Source organism: Theropithecus gelada, unplaced genomic scaffold (genome assembly GCF_003255815.1).
Source record: "Theropithecus gelada isolate Dixy unplaced genomic scaffold, Tgel_1.0 HiC_scaffold_15883, whole genome shotgun sequence".
NCBI lineage: Eukaryota > Metazoa > Chordata > Mammalia > Primates > Cercopithecidae > Theropithecus > Theropithecus gelada.
Window position 1 is genome coordinate 3,534,468 of NW_020257640.1, and position 19,916 is coordinate 3,554,383.

General features: G+C 44.7%; 1 protein-coding gene across 1 annotated transcript in view; it reads left to right on the plus strand.

The window, feature by feature from the left end:
• The first annotated feature begins 566 nt into the window (after positions 1-566).
• LOC112617133 (secretin receptor) overlaps positions 567-19,916 on the plus strand; it is a 78,171-nt gene continuing 58,821 nt past the window's right edge. Inside the window, exon 1 of the mRNA XM_025373867.1 lies at positions 567-855. Within this exon, the coding sequence (XP_025229652.1) occupies positions 784-855 (72 nt within the window). The 5' untranslated portion in view covers positions 567-783. The remainder of the gene's footprint in view (positions 856-19,916) is intronic.

Genomic DNA, 19,916 nt, shown 5'->3' on the forward strand with positions numbered 1-19,916 from the left:
GGCTTAAATAGCTTCCCAGACGGTTCATCCTCAGGACAGTCCCCAGATGCCTGAGTGTACCACAGATCTTCCTTGGTCATCATCAAAGGAGGAGCTCATCGGAGTGAAACTTCATGGAATGAGAGCTAATGACTTCAATAATTAAGAAAAAAATACAGAAAATCGGAAATAAAGTGCAAGTAGCTGTCCGGGGAGAATAGATGCAATGGGCCTTGACTGTGTCACAACTTTCAGTCTGAGAGTGGGTATTATCAGTTGTGTTGTTAGGGCTGAGAAAGCCGAGGCTTACAAAGGTGACCTAAGTTGCCCACCGACCCCCTAGCGAGCTTGAGCCTTCGGTCCGTGGACTCCAGAAACAGTGCTCTTTCTGGACCCGGGGTAGTGCGGGATTGCCGCGTGGAAGACTAAGCCAGCGTGCCCTCTCCTGGCCTCCTGCAGCTTGGGCCCAGCCTGCGGGAGCCTACTCCAGCCCCCGCGCCCTCCCTCTGCCTCCTCCCCTGCTGGCCTCCGCGCCGGCCCCCAGCCAGTCCCCCGCCGGGTGGAGGAAGCGCGCCGGAGGCGCAGCGTCCTAATCAATGGGCCGGGCGGCTTAGCGCGCGCGGCCACCTGGTCCGAGGAGGAGCAGTCCCCGGGCCCGCCGCAGGTCGGGTGGCTCAGCCATGGCTCCTCTGGGCGCAGCGGCCGGCCGGAGCCCGGGATCCTGCGCGGGGCGCTGAGCTCCCGAGTGGGCAGAGGGCACGGGCGGGTGGACGTCGGGGCGCCCTCGGGGAACGTGCGGGCACCATGCGTCCCCACCTGTCGCCGCCGCTGCAGCAGCTACTACTGCGGGTGCTGCTCGCCTGCGCCGCGCACTCGGTGAGTACTGCCCCCTTCTGAAGGCTAGGGGACCCAGGGAGCGACAGTCTCGCAGCTTCTCCGGCTTCGGCAGGATGCGGGTGGGGGGGACTAGCAGATCTTCCGCTGAAGAATGGGGACTCTTCCCTGCCAATCCTCCCAACATTAATCTCTCCCAGCTCTTCTCCGGAGGGACCCCTTCCCAAAGAAAAACCTCGTGCGCGCCAGGCGAAGGCAGCTCCAAGATGAATCCCCGTGCCCCCCACCCACCTGGCTTCTGAGACCCTCCTAGACGGAAATTCTGGAGCCGCCCCGGGCAGTGCCTATTGTGTCCTGGGCGCTTTGCCTCCAATCTTTCCTTGAAACCTCTCAATCACCTTTCGAGGCTGCTATTACCATCCTCACTTTATAGACAAGGAAAGGAAATGAGAGGGGGAATAACAATTCTTGCTCCAAGTCAGAAGAGGATTGGAACCCACATCAGTATCAGTCTGCCCCCAAACCTTGACATTTTCACACTCACGGGCTGCAGATGGGAAAACCTGAAGGGAGCTCCGGCAAGAGCTTCCGGGTCTGCGATGGGACCGTCTGCCACTCTCCCCACACCCTCTCGTGTGGGACGCGGCTCCCTAATGTCTGCGTGTCTGGTGGCTGCTGGGTGCTGCTGTTCCCCAAAGCCAGGTCCTGGCAAGGGGCTGGAGGAGGAAAATACTACTACTAATAATAATAGCGGCAGGATGGGTGGTTTGTTTTTCTTTCCTACAGAAATTCCTGGGAGTCTCGGGAGTCTCGGGCCTCTCGGAGCTCTGGGATCTGTGATAAAGAGAGTGGCCCCACCCAGACCAGCAGAAAGGAAGGAATGGGGAGGGAGTGGGGGTTAGAGGTGGGGGCCAGATTCCAGAATCATCCCTTCCCACTAGCATTCCAAACTGGTCCCCAAGGCGTCTATTCCAAGAAGCTCCTTAGAGAAAGTGCTTGGGGACCCAGTTGAGTCTCTGATGTCTGTCCTGGGCAAGTCTCCTGGTGTCCAACCTCCTTGTCTTCCCGTAGTCCCTTCCGGTTGGATTATAAGGAAAACCAATGCTCCCAGAGCCCACCAGAGTGTTGACACTCAGGATATGCTCATTTTTCTGGTAGCCCCAAGACTTTCAGCAGCAGTAGTTGGGATGAGTGTAATTTGGAGCTTGCTTGGAACTCCCTTTCCACGGTGGAGCCTCCTCTCTTCAGTGGCAGTGCTGGCCTTGGAAGATGCTAGAACAACAGCATGCACTCATGAGTTTTGACTCCCAATTTGGAGAAATGCCAACTGGGATACTGGGGACAGTGTCAAGCCAGGAAGAGCCTGGAGGTGTGTTATTCCGTGGCTAGGGGTAGGAGAGGCAATAGCTCCTTCCTTGGGACCCTCCCAGCCTCCTTCTTAAGTATTTGCAGTGACTCTGAGACTGTCATAACTGGTACCTAGAGTGCAGGACTGAGGTTCAGTCTGCATTCTTGTCTCAAGAAAATTCCTGGATTATCACAGGAATAAGTGGAAGGGGAAAATGAGAGGCTTCCCTTGGTTTAAGTCTTCAGTGTACCTTGGAAGGATGCTTCATTATGCTCTGGCCCCAATCCCTTATTTTAAAAATGAGCACACTGAGACCCTCAGAGAGAAGGGAGCTGCCCGACATCAGCAAGTTAGTAGCAGAGCCAGGACTAGCAGCTCTGCTAGCCCCACACACCCCACTTAACCCACTAAGGTTAGCACCCAGGTCTCTTGATTCCCAACCATCCAGGGCTCTGTCTGTTATGCCCCTTCTTTTTCCTTTTTTTCCCTTTCTTTCTTTCTTTCTTTCTTTCTTTTTTCTTTCTTTCTTTTTTTTTTTTTTGAGACGGAATTCATTCTTGTTGCCCAGGCTGGACTGCGATGGCGCGATCTCAGCTCACTGCAACCTCCGCATCCCAGGTTCAAGCGAGTCTCCTGCCTCAGTCTCCTGAGTAGCTGGGATTACAGGCATACACCACCATGCCTAGCTAGTTTTTTGTATTTTTAGTAGAGATGGGGTTTCTCCATGTTGGTCAGACTGGTCTCAAACTCCTGGCCTCAGGTGATCCGCCTGCCTCTGCCTCCCAAAGTGCTGGAATCAGAGGCATGAGCCACGGCGCATTACTGTCTTACATAATCATAAGATGGTTTTCTGTGTATAAGTTGTGGTCCTCGGATTACTTTATGGCTTCTGTAGACCTTATATCTCACACTTCTTGGCTGAGAACTCCTGTAATAAATAGGAGTGAAACTGACCTACTTTGGTTGGAATATTTCCCAGCCTCTGGAGCCCTGCTTTCCTTCTGTTTGACTCTGGGTGGTCAGACATTTGATTCTGAAATCTAAGTGTGTTCAAATAATTTTTTATTCATTAGAAGCTCCCCCTCGAGGGGGATTATATAGGCATCTTCCTAATGGAGGGGGGTCACTGAGGGCAAATTGCTTATTACCACTCTCCCTCTACTCCATATAGGGAGGCGTCAGAAGTGACCCTTGTAAGTGGAACCCAAAAAGTGGTGATGGCCAAATAGGGCAGTTTTCTGAGGCCTCCCATAAGAAATACTGAGCACACCCCCACTCTGCGGCCCCACCCCCATGCATCTCATGAGAACTTTTTACCTGGAACATCACTGTAATTATTTACTAACACATCTGTCCCCCAAAGCCCAATACACACACTTTAAACTTGAGCATGGAGCCTCATCTTGTTCATCTTCTATCCCTAGAGTCTGTCACCAGTGTAAGAGGGAGCTCAGTGAGTGTGTGTTGAATGAATGCGTGGATGACTGAATGAAATGATGATGATCCAGCAACAAATAACGAAGAATCATTTCTTGAAAGGACTCTTTACTTGCTAAATTGTACAGAAATGTGTCAGGCCATAGAAAAAGAGTCACTCAAGGTAGCGCTTTTTAATCCATGGCATTTGGCAAACCGCCCATTTGTTAACCTTAGCGAGTTAAGTGAGGTGTGTGGGGCTGGTTTTTCCTTCCAGCGGAGTTTCTTAACACTATTGACATTTGGAGCCAGATAATTCTCTATTGTGAGAACTGTCCTTGCATTGTACAATGTCTAGCAGCATCATGGACCGCTACCCTCTAGGAGCTCATGACCTCTCTAAAACCGTAACAACAGAAAATGTATCTGTAGACACTGCCGAATTTTTTCTGGGGATAGGGAGGGCAAAATTGCCCCTGCTTGAGAACCACTGCCTTAAAGGTTGTCATGTTTCAGGTCATATATACAGATAGGACTAACAATAGGTATTCATTTCACATTGGGTTTGGGGGAGTGGGGTTGGTGATAGGGCATCTGAGTCAGAGAATGGAAACAGGTGTGCCTGATGAAAACCAGTCTCCAAACTGGACAAAGGACTTCTGCAGAGAATGGGTTCCTTGATCTATTCCACCCTCCCTTCCCTTCTTTCCCCCTCCTGTCTCCATCCCTCCTCAGTTGATGGCTAAGAAGTATAACAATTCCAAGTACGGGATCTGGCACATGGAAGCCTTTGGTACATGGTGCCAAACATGCATTTGGTACATGGTACAAAGGCATGCCCTGTCCTGTCATGCATCTGGACCCAGAGGCTGACAAGCCCTGTGGCTGCACAGTGAGCAGAACCTTAGAAAGGCCTGCAAGCATTGCCTGCAGAGCTGGTAATTGCCCTGTTACCCAGGCTGCAGTGCAATGATGCAATTATGGCTCACTGCAGCCTTTAACTTCCTGACTCAAGTGATCTTCCCACCTCAGCCTCCCAAGTAGCTGGAACTATAGACACCTGCCACCATCCCCGTCTAATTATTTTTTTTTTTGAGAGATGGGTCTCACCATGTCTCCCAGGTTGGTCCTGAACTCTCGGGCTCAAGTGATCCTCCTGCCTTAGACTCCCAAACTGTTGGTATTATAGGTATGAGCCACCATGCCCAGCCTGGGAGCTGATTATTGATGACTTTTCAGAGGAGGGTCAATGGGGATTTTTTTTGTGTACCTGGAAAAACACTTTCTAGTTTTCTGAAGAAGTATTTGCGGATTTCTTTTTAAATGTTTATTATCCCTGAAGTTAATAAGTGAAGGATGATGATGATGATGATGAAGGCTCTTTTAATTGACTCTTATTTTCCACCAGACAGTCTGCTGAGTCCCTCCTAACACTAACACTCACATCAACAGTTAATAGCCCCATGGTGCAAATGAGGAAACGGATGCTTGGAGAGACGTGAGGCCATTTGCTTAACACCACCTAGCTGGACATGGTGACATGAGACCTTAAACCTAAACCTGAAAGAAGAAACCAAAACCTTTGTTTTCTTTTCTTTTTTCTTTTTCTTTTCTTTCTTTCTTTTTTTTTTTTTTTTTTTTTTGAGACAGAGTCTCACTTTGTCACCCAGGCTGGAGTGCAGTGGCAAGATCTTGGCTCACTGCAACCTCCATCTCCCAGGTTGAAGCGATTCTCCTGCCTCAGCCTCCTGAGTAGCTGGGACTACAGGCGTGCGCCACAATATCTGGCTAATTTTTGTATTTTTTAGTAGAGATAGGGTTTCACTATATTGGCCACGCTGGTCTTGAACTCCTGACCTCTTGATCCTCCCGCCTTGGCCTCCCAAAGTGCTGGGATTACAGGTGTGAGCTGCCGCAGAGCTTCTTAATCAGCACATGCATCTGCTCCAAAAGAGAGGCCTGCTCCGGGTTTCTGGTGCCCAAGGGGCTGTCATAAAATTCCCAAACTTCAAAATAGCATTAATTTTTCATTTAAACTAATCAATTTGTGAAACATAAAAAAAAACTGAGTTACACACAGCGTTTATTGAGGAGCCCAGAAATGATCATGGGGTCATAAAATCCAACAGGAGGAGGCATCATTTCCCAAACTCTTTAGGGGAGTCCACCTAGGCGGGGCACGGTGGCCCACACCTGCAATCTCAGCACTTTGGCAGGCCGAGGCAGGTGGATCACCTGAGGTCAGGAGTTTGAGACCAGCCTGACCAACATGGAGAAACCCTGTCTCTACTAAAAATACAAAAAAATTAGCCAGGCATGGTGGCACATGTCTGTAATCCCAGCTACTCAGGAGGCTGAGGCAGGAGAATCGCTTGAACCCGGGAGGCAGACGTTGCAGTGAGCGGAGATCGTGCCACTGTACTCCAGCATGGGCAGGAAGAGCAAAACTCCGTCTCAAAAAAAAAAAAAAAAAAAAAAAGAAAAGAAAAAAAGGCAACAGAAAAAGAGGAGTCCACCTGCTTTGGCATTATCACCCTTTGGAGTTCCCGCAGAGCTTCCCACCCTCACCCTGTCCTCATGATCCCCATCCAGGTTGGGAGGGCCCCAGATTTTCTACCATGTCAAGGGAGGACATAGCCCCTCTTCCTGGTACCCCCTTGTTGAAAGCCTAGATTTAATATCTGGGATTCGAGCTCCACCACCAGAACAGCCTCTTGCAGTGAGCCCCAGTTTGGTCCCTGCATCCCTGCTCTTAGCAAGCTGTGGGTTCTCACCACTGACCTTCACTCAGGCTTCGGGACAACCTCCTGCTCAAGGTAAAACCACGATACTCAGATGCTATCTACTTGCTTACATTACAAACAGGAGGCTTCTCAGCATTCCTGTGGACTCCTGGGGCCTACCCAGCCTCTACATGGTGTGTCTGTTCCAAGGATGGCATTTGGAGAGGGCCATCCCTGGTTCATCATGTCCCAGAGTCTTAGCCCACTGTGCTACAGGCTCCTGAGGTTCCCAGAGCCATCTCCAGATCCCACCATGTTCCACCCTACTTCCCTCACCAGAGGCTCTCAGGCGTGCTCCTGATGGCCACGTGTCTTTCAAATTTCTCACCTCCCGCCTCCCTCTCATGTTCAACAGATGGGCTTGTGTTCCATTTCCCAAGAGTTGAGAGTACCTGGATGAACTTCTAACCAACATCTTGCCCTTGCAGATGTGTCAAAATTGTACCCTCTGTTCCCTTCCTTCCTGTCTGTCTTAGTCAGCTGTGTTATCGTAACAAAATACCATAGACTTGGGGGCTTAAACTAAAGAAACTGATCTTGCGGTTCTGGAGTTTGGAAGTGTGAGATCAAGATCCTGCAGGGTTTGGTCTCTGGTGGGGGCCCTCTTCCTGGCTTGCACATGGTCACTTTGTCCTCATGTGGCATTGCCAATGAGTGTATGGATGCAGGGGAGGGGAAGGCCCTTTCTGGTGTTTCTTCTTGTAAGGACACCAATCCTATAGGATTAGGACCTATTACTACAATGCCATTTAACCTTAATTATCTCCTTATAGGCCCTACCTCCAAATACAGCCACCCTGGGAGTAGGGCTTCAACATGTGAATTTAGTGGGGACACATTTAGTCCATAACAGCATCGAAGTGGAAGAGAGGCTGTCCCCCAGACGACGGCCTGTCCATACTCCTATCCCTACCGACTTCCTTCCCAAGAGGACACAATGACAGCCATCTCACGCAACCTTCACCCTCTTCCTCTCCACTGACTTTTCTCATCAGCTGGTTAACTTTCCCGTCTATCCAGCCCAGGCAGTGAACAGCTCTCTGCTGTCTGCCCCCTGGTGGCCAGCTTCCTGTAAGACGCGTCCACCTTCATCGCCTCCACTTCCACTCACTCTCACACTGCAACCTGCCTCCCACGCTCCACCCACAGAAACCAGCCTCACCAGGGGCCTTCGATCTGCCACATTCACTGGATTTGTTTTTATAATCTTTTTTAAAAAATAAAAATTGGGAGGCTGAGGCAGGTGGATGGCTTGAGCCCAGGAGTTCAAGACCAGCCTGGGCAACATAGGAGGCCCTGTCTCTACAAAAAATTTTTAAAATTAGCTGGGTGTGGTGGTGTGTGCCTGTGGTCCCAGCTGCTCAGGAGGTTGAGGCGGGAGGAACGCTTGAGCCCAGGAAGTAGAGGCTGCAATGAGCCATGATTGTGCCACTGCACTCCAGCCTGGGTGAAAGAGTGAGACCCTGTCTCAAAAAAAAAACAAAAAACAAAAAACAACAACAACAAAAAACAGTATTTAAAGTGTACGACATGATATTTTGAAATACACAATGAAATGATTACTATAGTCAAGCAAATTAACATATGTTTCTTCTACTCTTTTGGTAAAATTCCAGTGTATGATACAGTATTATTATTATTGTTATTAGTTTTGAGACAGAATTTCGCTCTTTTTGCCCAGCCCAGAGTGCAATGGTGTGATCTCTGCTCACTGCAACCTCTGCCTCCCGGATTCAAGAGGTTCAAGTGATCCTCCCGCCTCAGCCTACCGAGTAGCTGGGATTAGAGGCATGCACCACCATGCCTGGCTAATTGTGTATTTTTAGTGGGGACAGGGCTTCCCATCCCATTGGCCAGGCGAGTCTTGAACTCCTGACCTCAGGTGACCCACCCGCCTCAGCCTCCCAAAGTGCTGGGATTATAGGCGTGAGCCACCACACCAAGCCCGATACAGTATTATTAACTATAGTCCTCATGCTGTACATTAGATCTCTAGACTTATTCATCCTGGTGTAACCGCAACTTCATACCCTTTGAGCTGTATCTGTCCATTCTCAACCCCTCCCAGGCCCTGGCAACCATCATTCGACTCCCTGCTGCTTCGTATTCAACTTTGTAATATTCCACACATAAGTGAGATCATGCAGTATTTTCCTTTCTGTGACCGGCTTATTTCACTTAGCACCATGTCTTTCAAGTTTATTCATATTGTCACTAATGATAGGATGTCCTTTTTTAAAGCTGACTGGCATTCCATTGTATATATGCAGCATGTTTCTTTATCCATTCATCTGTTGATAGACACGTACGTTGCTCCCACATCTTGGCCATGGTGAATAGTGCTGCAGTGAGCATGGGGGTGCAGGTACCCCTACGAGGTGCTGATTTCATTTCCTTTGGGTTTATGACCAGAAGTCTGATTCCTGAATCATATGTTAGTTCTATTTTGAATGTTTTGAGGAACCTCCATACTGTCTTCCATATGGCTAAGCCAGTTTACGTTTCTTCTAATAGTATGTAAGAGTCCCCTTTTTCTCCACATCATTGTTAGTACTTTTCTCACTCCTCGTTAGCCACCCTAACAGGTGTGAGATGATGGCTCATTGTGGCTTTGATTTGCATTTCCTTCATGATTGGTGATGCTGAGCAGCTTTTAATTTACCTGTTGGCCATTTGTATGCACTAGATACTTTCCAGTCCTGATGCTACCAAGGGTGATCCATGCAATTTTTGAGAGAGAAGGGATACTATAAATAGTTACACTGAGACACTAGGAAATACCCAACGTATCTTAGAGGCATGCAGTACTGGGCACCTCGTTCCCTTCCATCTTTCCAGCAACATGGCTCAGTCCAACGTGGTTCTGAGTCTGACGGCCTCAGAACCAGGGAAGCTGATGGTGAAACTCAGTCAGAAGCCAGAGTCCTGGGAACCATGGGGGGACCACGGGTGCAAGTTCTGAAATCCAAGGCTGGAGAACCTGGGGTTCGGATGTTCAAGGACAGGAGAAGGGTGTCCCAGTTCCAGGAGAGAGAGAGAGAGAGAGAGAGAGAGAGAGAATTTACCTTTCTCTGCCTTTTTTGTTGTATTCAGGGTCCAGCCGATTGGATGGTGCCTGCCCACATTGCAGGCAGATCTTCCCCACTCAGTCTACCAACTCCTGAGCCAATCTCCTCCAGAAACACCCAGATATAGTGTTTTACCAAGTATGCAGTTAGCCCTTAATCTAGTCAAGTTGACACTGAAAATTAACCATTTCAAAGACAATCCTCACTTCTTGCTTAAATGGTAGAGCCATCTCATAGGGGTTCTTTACTACTACTCTGACCTTATCCTCCTTCCTTCTCAAAATGGCAGACTTGGCAATGCGACTCCCATTTACAATTCCTCACAGCACTCACCACAGAGACCATCCTGGCCAACATGGTGAAATCCCGTCTCTACTAAAAATACAAAATTTAGCTGGGCGTGGGTTATCTGGCCATTGACTTCTTTGGCCCTTGTTGGAGACCACGAGCTTCAAGGACAGAATCTATGTCCCATTCACCTTCATGTCACCAGTGATGGGCAGACTGCTGAGCATATAGTAGGTGCCCAATAAATGTTTGCTAAAATTTTGAGTTTTGAACAGGTTATACAATGATGACTTTCCTGTTCTTATTTCTCATTGTATAAACTAGACTACTACTTCCCTTTCCACTCTTGAAGCGATTTCTTCCCAGTCTCTGGTTGTTAGGCAAGTAATTATAAAGTATGAGAAGAGAAATGATGTTGAGTCTCTTTACATTATTCAGATTTTTTTTTTCTTTTTTGAGACAGAGTCTAGCTCTGTTGCCTGGCTGGAGTGCAGTGGCATGATCTCGGCTCACTGCAACCTCCACCTCCCAGGTTCAAGCAATTCTCCTGCCTCAGCCTCCTAAGTAGCTGAGATTACAGGCACGTGCCGCCACGCCCAGCTGATTTTTGTATTTTTAGTAGAGATGGGGTTTCACCATGTTGGCCAGGATGGTCTCTGTCTCCTGACCTCGTGATCCACCCACCTCGGCCTCCCAAAGTGTTGGGATTACAGGAGTGAGCCACCGTGCCCAGCCCTTATTCAGAATTTAAAAGATTTCTATTATATATCCTGCCATATTTTACCATCTCAGACTTAAGAGCCCAAAATTAAACTCCGAAATAGCTAACAGAACCCCCTTGACACCTTTTCTCTCTTATTGGTTCGGCTTTGTTATTCTTTCTCTCTGCAGACTGGATTTTTCTGTTGCTTTCTACGGGATAGAATATGGCTGCTCCATGGCCTCCAAGGTTGCATGCTTTGGGAATGGGAGAGGTTGGCTTTCTCCCCATGCCAACACCAAATATCCAAGGAAGGCAGATAGTCCCACGCCTAGTTAGGTTTTCTCCTTTGGTCTAATCAGTGGGATAGGATCACACAGCATAAACCACTTAGCCTAGGCATGAAAGGGTTCTTCCCAGGAAGAAGTTGTTGGCTCAGAGACTTCGCAGACACCTCAAAACATGTCTACCATCTGGAAAAATACCCCAAAGAAAGAGATGGTGGAAGTTCATCACGGAATCATCAAGCAAGAGGTGAACTTTTATACCACAGTGGGACCAACATGACTATGTGTTGAGTGAAACAAAGGGTGAAACTCCCTGCAGAGACGCTATTAGACATGCAGAGACTCACATAGTTTACAACTTAAGCACCTCTTCTTTAAAAAATTACCATAGTTACATGTAGCAAAACCAAAACTCAATGTAAAATATGGGATACTAAAAAGTGGAATTTACCCAGGAAAGCAATGGATGGGCACCAGTTCCACGGTTCTGCAAAAGACCCTAGAAAAGATTCAGTTCAGCAAATCAAAGTGCTCCTTGAAGAACACCCCAGAGAAGATAATAGGTAATGTCACACAAAGCTGCTCTCTTCAGAACCTTGAAGTACAACTCTGACGTGTAATTAACGAGGTGAAGGCCTGTGAATTTTGTGATGAACAAGAAAAAAGAAAGTGGATTTAAAATTCTAGGAAGAGACAAAAGTTATACAAAGGATTTCTGGTCTAAATATTTTAAAAGCCAAACTTTGACGTGATTTTAGCAATATTTCCAAAACTCCATGTAATGATGGCTTAGACTCAGGCTCTGAAACCAAAGAGGAAAGAATATGTAATGTAGGTTTTTGTTTAGTTAATAAAAATAATAAAATAATATAGAAAAGTACCATTTAGTGATTTTTCTCTGACAGTCTCTTATTAAATTTATGAGGAATTTTTTTTTTTAATATGCTTAGGGCTTTCAGTATAAGATGACAGATTGACCACATGTGTTTATCTGCTCTGCCTCTGGAAACACTTTTAAAATGACAGTAAAGGAATAGAAAAGGGATAAACCCATACAAAGAGAACAAAACAAGAGACAGAGATGAAGCAGAAATTTCCAGAAATCTTTGGAAAATGAAAAGTGGATGAAGTGATAGCTGTATGGAAAAAATAACCTCAATGCCTGTAGCGGGCAGAAGAGAAACTGTCAAGTCACCCTGTGGCACCCTGGAAAGGCCCCAGACACTGAGGAGAGTCCACCCATAGACCCCAGCAGTGGGCTCCCCCTTGGCCTGGTTATGTTACAGTGAAGGCCAGCAGGCAAGAAGCTGTTTAGGTCCACAGTGGTTCCAGGGACCGTGTTACTGTCTCAAGCTTAGATCGGACATTGAGGAGGGCCTCCAAGAAGCAAACAGCCATGAGAAAGGTGCCTTGAGGAAACAGATCATGCAGACAAGAGGAGACAAGACAAACTAATATTTGGAAATCCTTTGTGAAAAGGATGCCTGAGCCACAAAACCAGAAAAGGATGCTATGGAAAAGGAATCATCTGAGAATAAGAAACGATTCTTGGAAGTTAAATGTATGAAACAAAGCACTCATAAAAAACTCTACAGATAATGTCAAGGAAATCTTCTATCAAGAAAATCACAAAGGCTGGGCGCGGTGGCTCACACCTGTAATCCCAGCACTTTGGGAGGCTGAGGAGGGTTGATCACCTGATGTCAGGAGTTGGAGACCAGTCTGACCAACATGGTGAAACCCCGTCTCTACTGAAAATACAAAAATTAGCTGGGTTTGGTGGCACGCACCTGTAATCCCAGCTACTCGGGAAGCTGAGGCAGGAGAATCAGTTGAGCCTGGGAGGCAGAGGATGTAGTGAGCTGAGATTGTGCCACGGCACTCCAGCCTGGGAAACAGAGCGGGACTCCATCTCAAAAAAAAAAAAAAAAAAAAAAAAAGAAGAAGATCACAAAGACAAAATGGTAGAATAGTAGAGAAGGATGAAAAGATCGGAGGATCAGTGCACCTCGTCCGTTACTCTGCTAATAGAAATTCCAGACAGACAGCATGCATAGGAAGGGAGGAAATAATAAATTAAAAACATAATATTTTTTAAATTCCCAGAAATGAACACAAGTCTTCAGATTGAAATGCCCACTGAGCATCCAATCAATAAATTTAAAAAGACCCATTTCCTCAAGAAATTTCAAAATACCTAAAAACAAAGAAAAATCTTACATATTTCTAGGGTCAAAACAAAAAGGTTGCACTCAAAAGATTTAGAATCAGAATTGGATTTCTTATTAACAATACAGGAAGAGGAGAAATGTCTTCAAAATTGTGAAGGAAAATTATTTCACCCTAGTGTTTTCTACCCAAATTGTTAGTTTAATAATTAATTAAATTAATAAAACCATTTTCACTTCTGCAAAGATTCAAAAAGTTACCCCCATGTACTTTTTCTTAGGAGGTTACTAGAGAATTCTGTGCTTTTTCAAAATGAGAGCAAACCAAGGAAAAAGCCTTGATACCTCGGAAATGAGACTGCAGCCAGGAGACAGGGAGAGGGCACCCCAAACCACAGTGAGGTAGCAGGCTTGTGTGGAGTAGAGGAAGGGGAACGCTGAGACAGAAATCTCCAGAGGAAAAACCAATAGGACTGTGGATAGATGTGTAACAGAGCTGTGGGAGCACTTGGAAAAATTAGCCATATGTACATGGAAAACTAATCCAATGAAAACACAGTAATGATCGACCTCAGGAAAAACAAAATGTACAAGAAAGACACATAATCATTTTACATAATTTGACTCAGCAGTGGACAATATTTCATAGTCAAAATAAGTCATTATAAATATAGACCATTCTTCACTAAAAATGAAATGAAGATTAGTATATATAATATATGGGGAGAGAAGTATATGTAGGAAGATTTTAAAACATCTCATCTTTATCTTCCCTAATAGGAAGTTTTGACTGTCTTGGATTTAAAAAACAAGAAATAACAACAATATAAGAACGTAATTTTTTTTTTTTTTTTGAGACGGGGTCTGGCTCCTTCACCCAGGCTGGAGTGCAGTGGCCCGATCTCGGCTCACTGCAAGCTCTGCCTCCCAGGTTCCCGCCATTCTCCTGCCTCAGCCTCCCGAGTAGCTGGGACTACAGGCGCCGCCACCTCACCTGGTTAAATTTTTGTATTTTTAGTAGAGACGGGGTTTCACCGTGTTAGCCAGGATGGTCTCGATCTCCTGACCTCGTGATCCGCCTGCCTCAGCCTCCCAAAGTGCTGGGATTACAGGCGTGAGCCACTGCGCCCGGCCAAGAATATAATTTTGAAACATGCAGACAAAAATGAAAATAAACAACTAAAAAGAGTTGAAAACGGTTGCCTGGAGAGCAGGTAAAGATTATGGAAGAGAACTATTATTTGTCATTATACTCTTTGGTACTAGTACAAAAAAAAAGCTCAATGTGGTTATACAAACTCAATTACAAAAATTTAAAGGGATTTAAAAAAATGAATAGCTCTTGTTTTGAGGAAAATTTTACATAAAGTTCAGCAGTTCTTTCATCTTCATTTGTCCCTCCTGTGAATTACAAGTAAAATTGTATTTAATACTTTTAAATTTAATGAGTATATACAATATGTGTACATATACACATGCATATAGCTACTATCAGCCTCTCCCCCTCTTCTCTAGGTTGATGGAGATAGTAAGAGGGCTTGTTTCTCATCTCCCACATCTTCTGGGTGGTTGCTCCATGGAGCCACATGCTCTTCCCAGCTGCTCCCAGCAACCCTGGGGACTCCAGTTCCTCCTTGCTGGTCACCACCTGGAAACATGGACTCAGTCCTCTCAGCAGAATGACATTCCTGGCTCACAGACACTGGTGGACACTACACATTTCTTTAGTTGGATACCCCCCCACCACCACCACATTGTCTTGGCTTGTTACCTTTTAGAGGAAGGATCAAGGACAAAAGAAATGTGGGATGCTCCACTTCACACCCACGAGGATAGCCATCATAAAACAATAGCAATAGAAAAAGAACAAGTGTTGGTGAGGATGTGGAGAAATTGGCACCCTTGTACCTGGCTAGTGGGGTAGCCCCTATAGAAAACAGTTGTGCAGTTCCTGAAAAAGTTAAAAATATAATTATCGTATGATCCAGCAATTCAACCTCTGGGTATATACCCCAAAGAACTGAAAGCAGGGACTCAACAGATATTTGTACGCCCATGTTCATAGCAGCATTATTCACAATAGCCAAAAGATGGAAGCAAACCAGGCGTCTATCAACAGATAAGATAAGCAGATAAACAGAATGTGGTCTATCTATACAATGAAATATTATTCAGCCTTAAAAAGAAGGAAATTCTGGTTTTCTGTCCTCATAAGTGGGAGTTGAACAATGAGAACACATGGACACAGGGTGGGGAACATAACACACAGGAGCCTGTTGGGTTGTGGGGGCTGGGGGAGGGATAGCACGGGGAGAAATACCTCATGTAGATGACGGGTTGATGGGTGCAGCACACCAACATGGCACATGTATACCTGTGTAACAAACCTGCATATTGGGCACATGTACCCTAGAACTTAAAGCATAATAAAAAAAGAAGGAAATTATGATACATGTTGCAACATAGATTAACCCTGAAAATGTGCTGAGTGAAACAAGCGAGGTGCCAAAAAACCAATATTGTGTGATTCATTTATATGAGGTACCTAGAACAGGCAAATTCTTAGAGTCAGAAGTAGAATAGAGGTTACCAGGGGCTGGGAGAATGGGGGGACGTGGAGTTATTGCTAAATGATGAGTTCAGAGCTTCTGTTTGGGGTAATGCAAATGGATACTGGGGATGGTTGCACAACATTGTGAGGGTACCTAATACTATTGCATTGCACACGTTAAATGGTTAAAATGGTAAATTTTATGTTATGTATATTTTACCACAGTTTTAAAAAAAGAAATGTTGGATGAGAAGAAAAAGTTAAACTATCCTCCATTATTACTGTTTCTATAGTGCAAAGGAAAATCACCAAGGAAGTTGAACTTTTCTTGCACGGGGCTTCCCATTATAGATATGTTATCCCATGTCTAACCTTGCTCTGTTGCTCTCAAGAGAGTCCTCTTTGCCAGAGGACCCCTTTCTTTAAACTCTCACAGTGGAAATTGCCACCTACTTTTGGGAAACCTCATTCACTAGCCACACACATTGATGCTGCCCTAGAGTTTATTTCCCACCCTGTATCAGTCAGCTAGGCTGCATAACAATTGCACACATCTCGGTGCCTTGCAGCAATAAGTGTTTATTTCCCTCTTGGCATTTACAGTTGAGCTAGGGTGTGATTAATCCGGGCTGGGCTCTCCTGGCTTGGTTCCATCCCCTGGGTTAGGTTCAGTCTGCTACACCTATCATTCATTCTAAGATGAGCAGGCTACCCCAGGTTCCAAAATGCAGGTGAGCAAGGACAAGTGTGCAAATGTATTTCAAACCTCTGCTCACATCAAATCACTAATGTCCCATTGACCATGGTCACATGACCAAGGCCAAGCAAAGAAGTACACCTCGCCCACCATGATAGGAGTCACATGTATAAACCCCACAGGGAGTTGAGACCAGTACTTCCAACTACAGCATACTTCTTTTCTGTCCCTGGCAGTACATTTCCTACGTCTGAGTTACTTCCTGTATATTAACATCAAGAGGATGTAATGGATGTACAACATGAGGACTAAAGTTAATAACAATGTATTGTTTTTGAAAATTGCTTAGAGAGTAGTTTTTAAGTGTCCTCACCACACACACAAAAGTGAAATAATGCCTATGTCAATTAGCTCAATTAAAGCCTTTCTACAATGTATACATATTCCAAAACAACATGTGCATAATAAATCTATACACTTTTTATTTATCAATGAAAAAAAATTATTTAGGTCAGGCATGGTGACTCACACCTGTAATCCCAGCACTTTAGGAGGCTGAGGCAGGAGGGTCACTTGAGCCGCAGAAGTTCGAAACCAGCCTGAGCAACATGGAAAAACCTTGTCTCCACAAAAAAAATACAAAAACTAGCCGGATGTGGTGGTGTGCGCCTATTGTCCCAGCTACTCAAGAGGCTGAGGTGGGAGGATGGCTTGAGCCTGGGAGTTTGGGAGGTTGAGGCTGCAGTGAGGATGATTGTACCAGTACACTCCAGCCTGGGCAACAGAGCGAGATTGTCTCAAAGGAAAAACAAAAAGAAAAAAGAAAGGGAAAAGAAAAAGTAAGAGAAAGAGAAAGAAAGAAAGGGAAAGGAAGGAAGGAAGGAGAGAAAGGAAAGAAAGAAAGAAAGAAAGAAAGAAAGAAAGAAAGAAAGAAAGAAAGAAAGAAAGNATATAGGCCAGACATGGTGGCTCATGTCTGTAATCCCAAGACTTTGAGAGGCTGAGGCAGGAGGATTGCTTGAGGCCAGGAGTTCAAGATCAGCCTAGCAACAGAGACCTTATTTCTACAAAAAATATGTTTAAAAAATTAGCCTGGCTGTGATGGCACATGTGTAGCCCTACCTGTGCAGGAAGCTAAGGCAGGAGGATTTTTGAGCCCGGGGGTTCAAGGCTGTGGTGAACTATGATTGCACCACTGCACTCCAGTGCCTGGGTGACTAAGAGAGACTGTTTCTAAAAAAAAAAAAAAAAAAAAAAAAAAAAAGTTATAAAATAAAATAAGGAATGCTGTACAATGGAAAGATGGAATCATATAGTATGTAATTTCTTCACGTTAGCTTCTTTTCATTCAGCATATTTCTCTGGCAGTTCATCTAGGTTGGTGCATAAATCAATAATAAGTTTGCTCTTTTTTGCTGCTGAGTAGAGTTCCATAGTATGAATGTACCACAGTTTACTTAACTTCTTACCCATTGGAAAACATCTGGATTGTTTAAGTTTGGGGCCATTAAATATTTATGGACAGGTTTTTCTGTGAACGTAGGTTTTCATTCCTTTGAGATAAATGCCCAGGACTGTTGTAGTTGAATGTTTAGTTGCCTGGTTGGTTTTCAAGACACTGCCAAGTTGTTTTCTACAGTGAGTGTACCATTTTACATTCCCACAAGCAATGTCTGAGTGATCCAATTTCCCTATGACCTTGCCAGCATTGGGTGTTGATACTTTAGTATTTTAGCCATTCTGATAGATATGGAGTGATACCATATAAAGGTTTTAATTTTTATTTACCTGATAGCTAACAACGTTGAATACACGTTCATGTGCTTGTTTGCCATCTGTATATCTTCTGTAAACTATCTTCGTGTCTTTTGCTTATGTTCTAATTAGATTTTTTGCTTGTTTACTGTTGAGTTTCGAGCATTCTTTGTATATTCTAGATATTATTCCTTTCTTGAATATGTAGTTTGTAAGTGTTTTCTCCAATTCTGTAGCTTGTCTTTTCATCTTCTTAACATGGTTTTTCATGGAGCAAAGGTTTTAATTTTTATTGTGTCTAATTTGTCAACTTTTCCTTATATGGATCCTGCTTTTGGTGCCAAGTGTAAGCACTCTGTGTAGCTTTAGATTTGAAGATTTTGTCCTATGCTTTTATTTACTTATTTATTTATTTTTAGTTTTTATTTTTTGAGACAGAGTCTCACTCTGTCGCCCAGCCTGGAGTGTTGTGGCACAATCTTGGCTCACGGCAACCTCTATCTCCCGGGTTCAAGCGATTCTCCTGCCTCAGCCTCCCTAGTAGCTGGGATTATAGGCATATGCCACCACGCCCAGCTAATTTTTGTATTTTTAGTAGAGATGGGGTTTCACCATGGTGGCCACGCTGATCTCGAATTCCCGATCCCACGTGATCCGCCTGCCTCAGCCTCCCAAAGTGCTGAGATTGCAGGCATGTGCCACTGCACCCAAGCTCCTATGCTTTTAAATAAAAGTGTTATAGTTTGAATTTAAGCCCGCGATCCATTTTGAGTTACTTTTTGTGTCAAGTGTGAGACTTAGCTCAAGGTTCATTTTGTTGTTTACAGATGTTTGGTTGCTTCAACACCATTTGTTAAAAAGACGATCCTTTCATTGAATCCCTTTGTACCTTTGTCAGTAATTGGTTGCACATGTTTATGTAGGTCTATTCCTAGGTTTTCTATTGTTTACGTTGATCTACTTTTCTATTCTTCCATTGATATGCTGTTTTGATTATTGTACCTATATAATACATCTGAAAATCAGGGAAATCGATTCTTTCCACTTTTCTTAAAATTAACAGAATTAATTTTGTTGAAGAGAATTAGGTATACAGGAAAATTGAGTGGAAAGTACAAAGAGTTCCCATATACCCTTTCAATCCCGCCTCTCCAGTTTTCCCTATTACTAACGTCTTGCATCAATGTGGTTTATTTATTACAATTGCTGAGCTTATGTTGATACAATATTACTAACTAAAGTTCATAGTTTACAATAAACTTTGTGTTGTATATTCTATGAATTTTGACAAATGTATAATGACATGTATCCATGATTACAGTATCATGCAGAATTGATTCACTGTCCTAAAAGTCCCATGTTCCACCTATTCTTCCTTCCTGACTTAGCCCATCTCCCTTCCTATTGTCCCCTGGCAACCACTGATTTTTTTTTTACTGTCACCAAAGTTTTTGCCTTTTCCATACAGTTGAGATTGTATAGTATGTAATTTATTTATTTATTTATTTATTTATTTCTCACTCTGCCCCCCAGACTGGAGTGCAGTAGTGCTATCATGGCTCACTGTAGCCACCACCTCCCAGGCTCAAGCAATCCTATGCATGCCACCATGCCAGGCTAATTTTTAAAACAACTTTTTTAAGCAATGGAATCTCACTGTGTTGCCAGGCTGGTCTTGAACTCCTGGACTCAAGCAAGCCTCTTGCCTCGGCCTCCTAAAGTGCTGAGATTACAAGTGTAAGCCACCACTGCCAGCCTGTAACCTTTTTTAGATTGACTTCTTTCACTTAGCAATCTGTATTTAAGATTACTCTGTGTCTCTTTGTGACTTAATGGCTCATTTCTTTTTTTCTTTCTCTCTTTTTTTTTTTTTTGAAGAGGTCTTACCACCAGGTTGGTCTTGAACTCCTGGACTCAAGCAATCCTCTGGCCTCAGCCTCTCAAAGCACTGGGATTACAAGTGTGAGCCACAGTGCCCAGCAGCTCAGTCCTTTTTTTTTTATCACTGGATAATCATCAATTATATGTCTGTATTATGATCT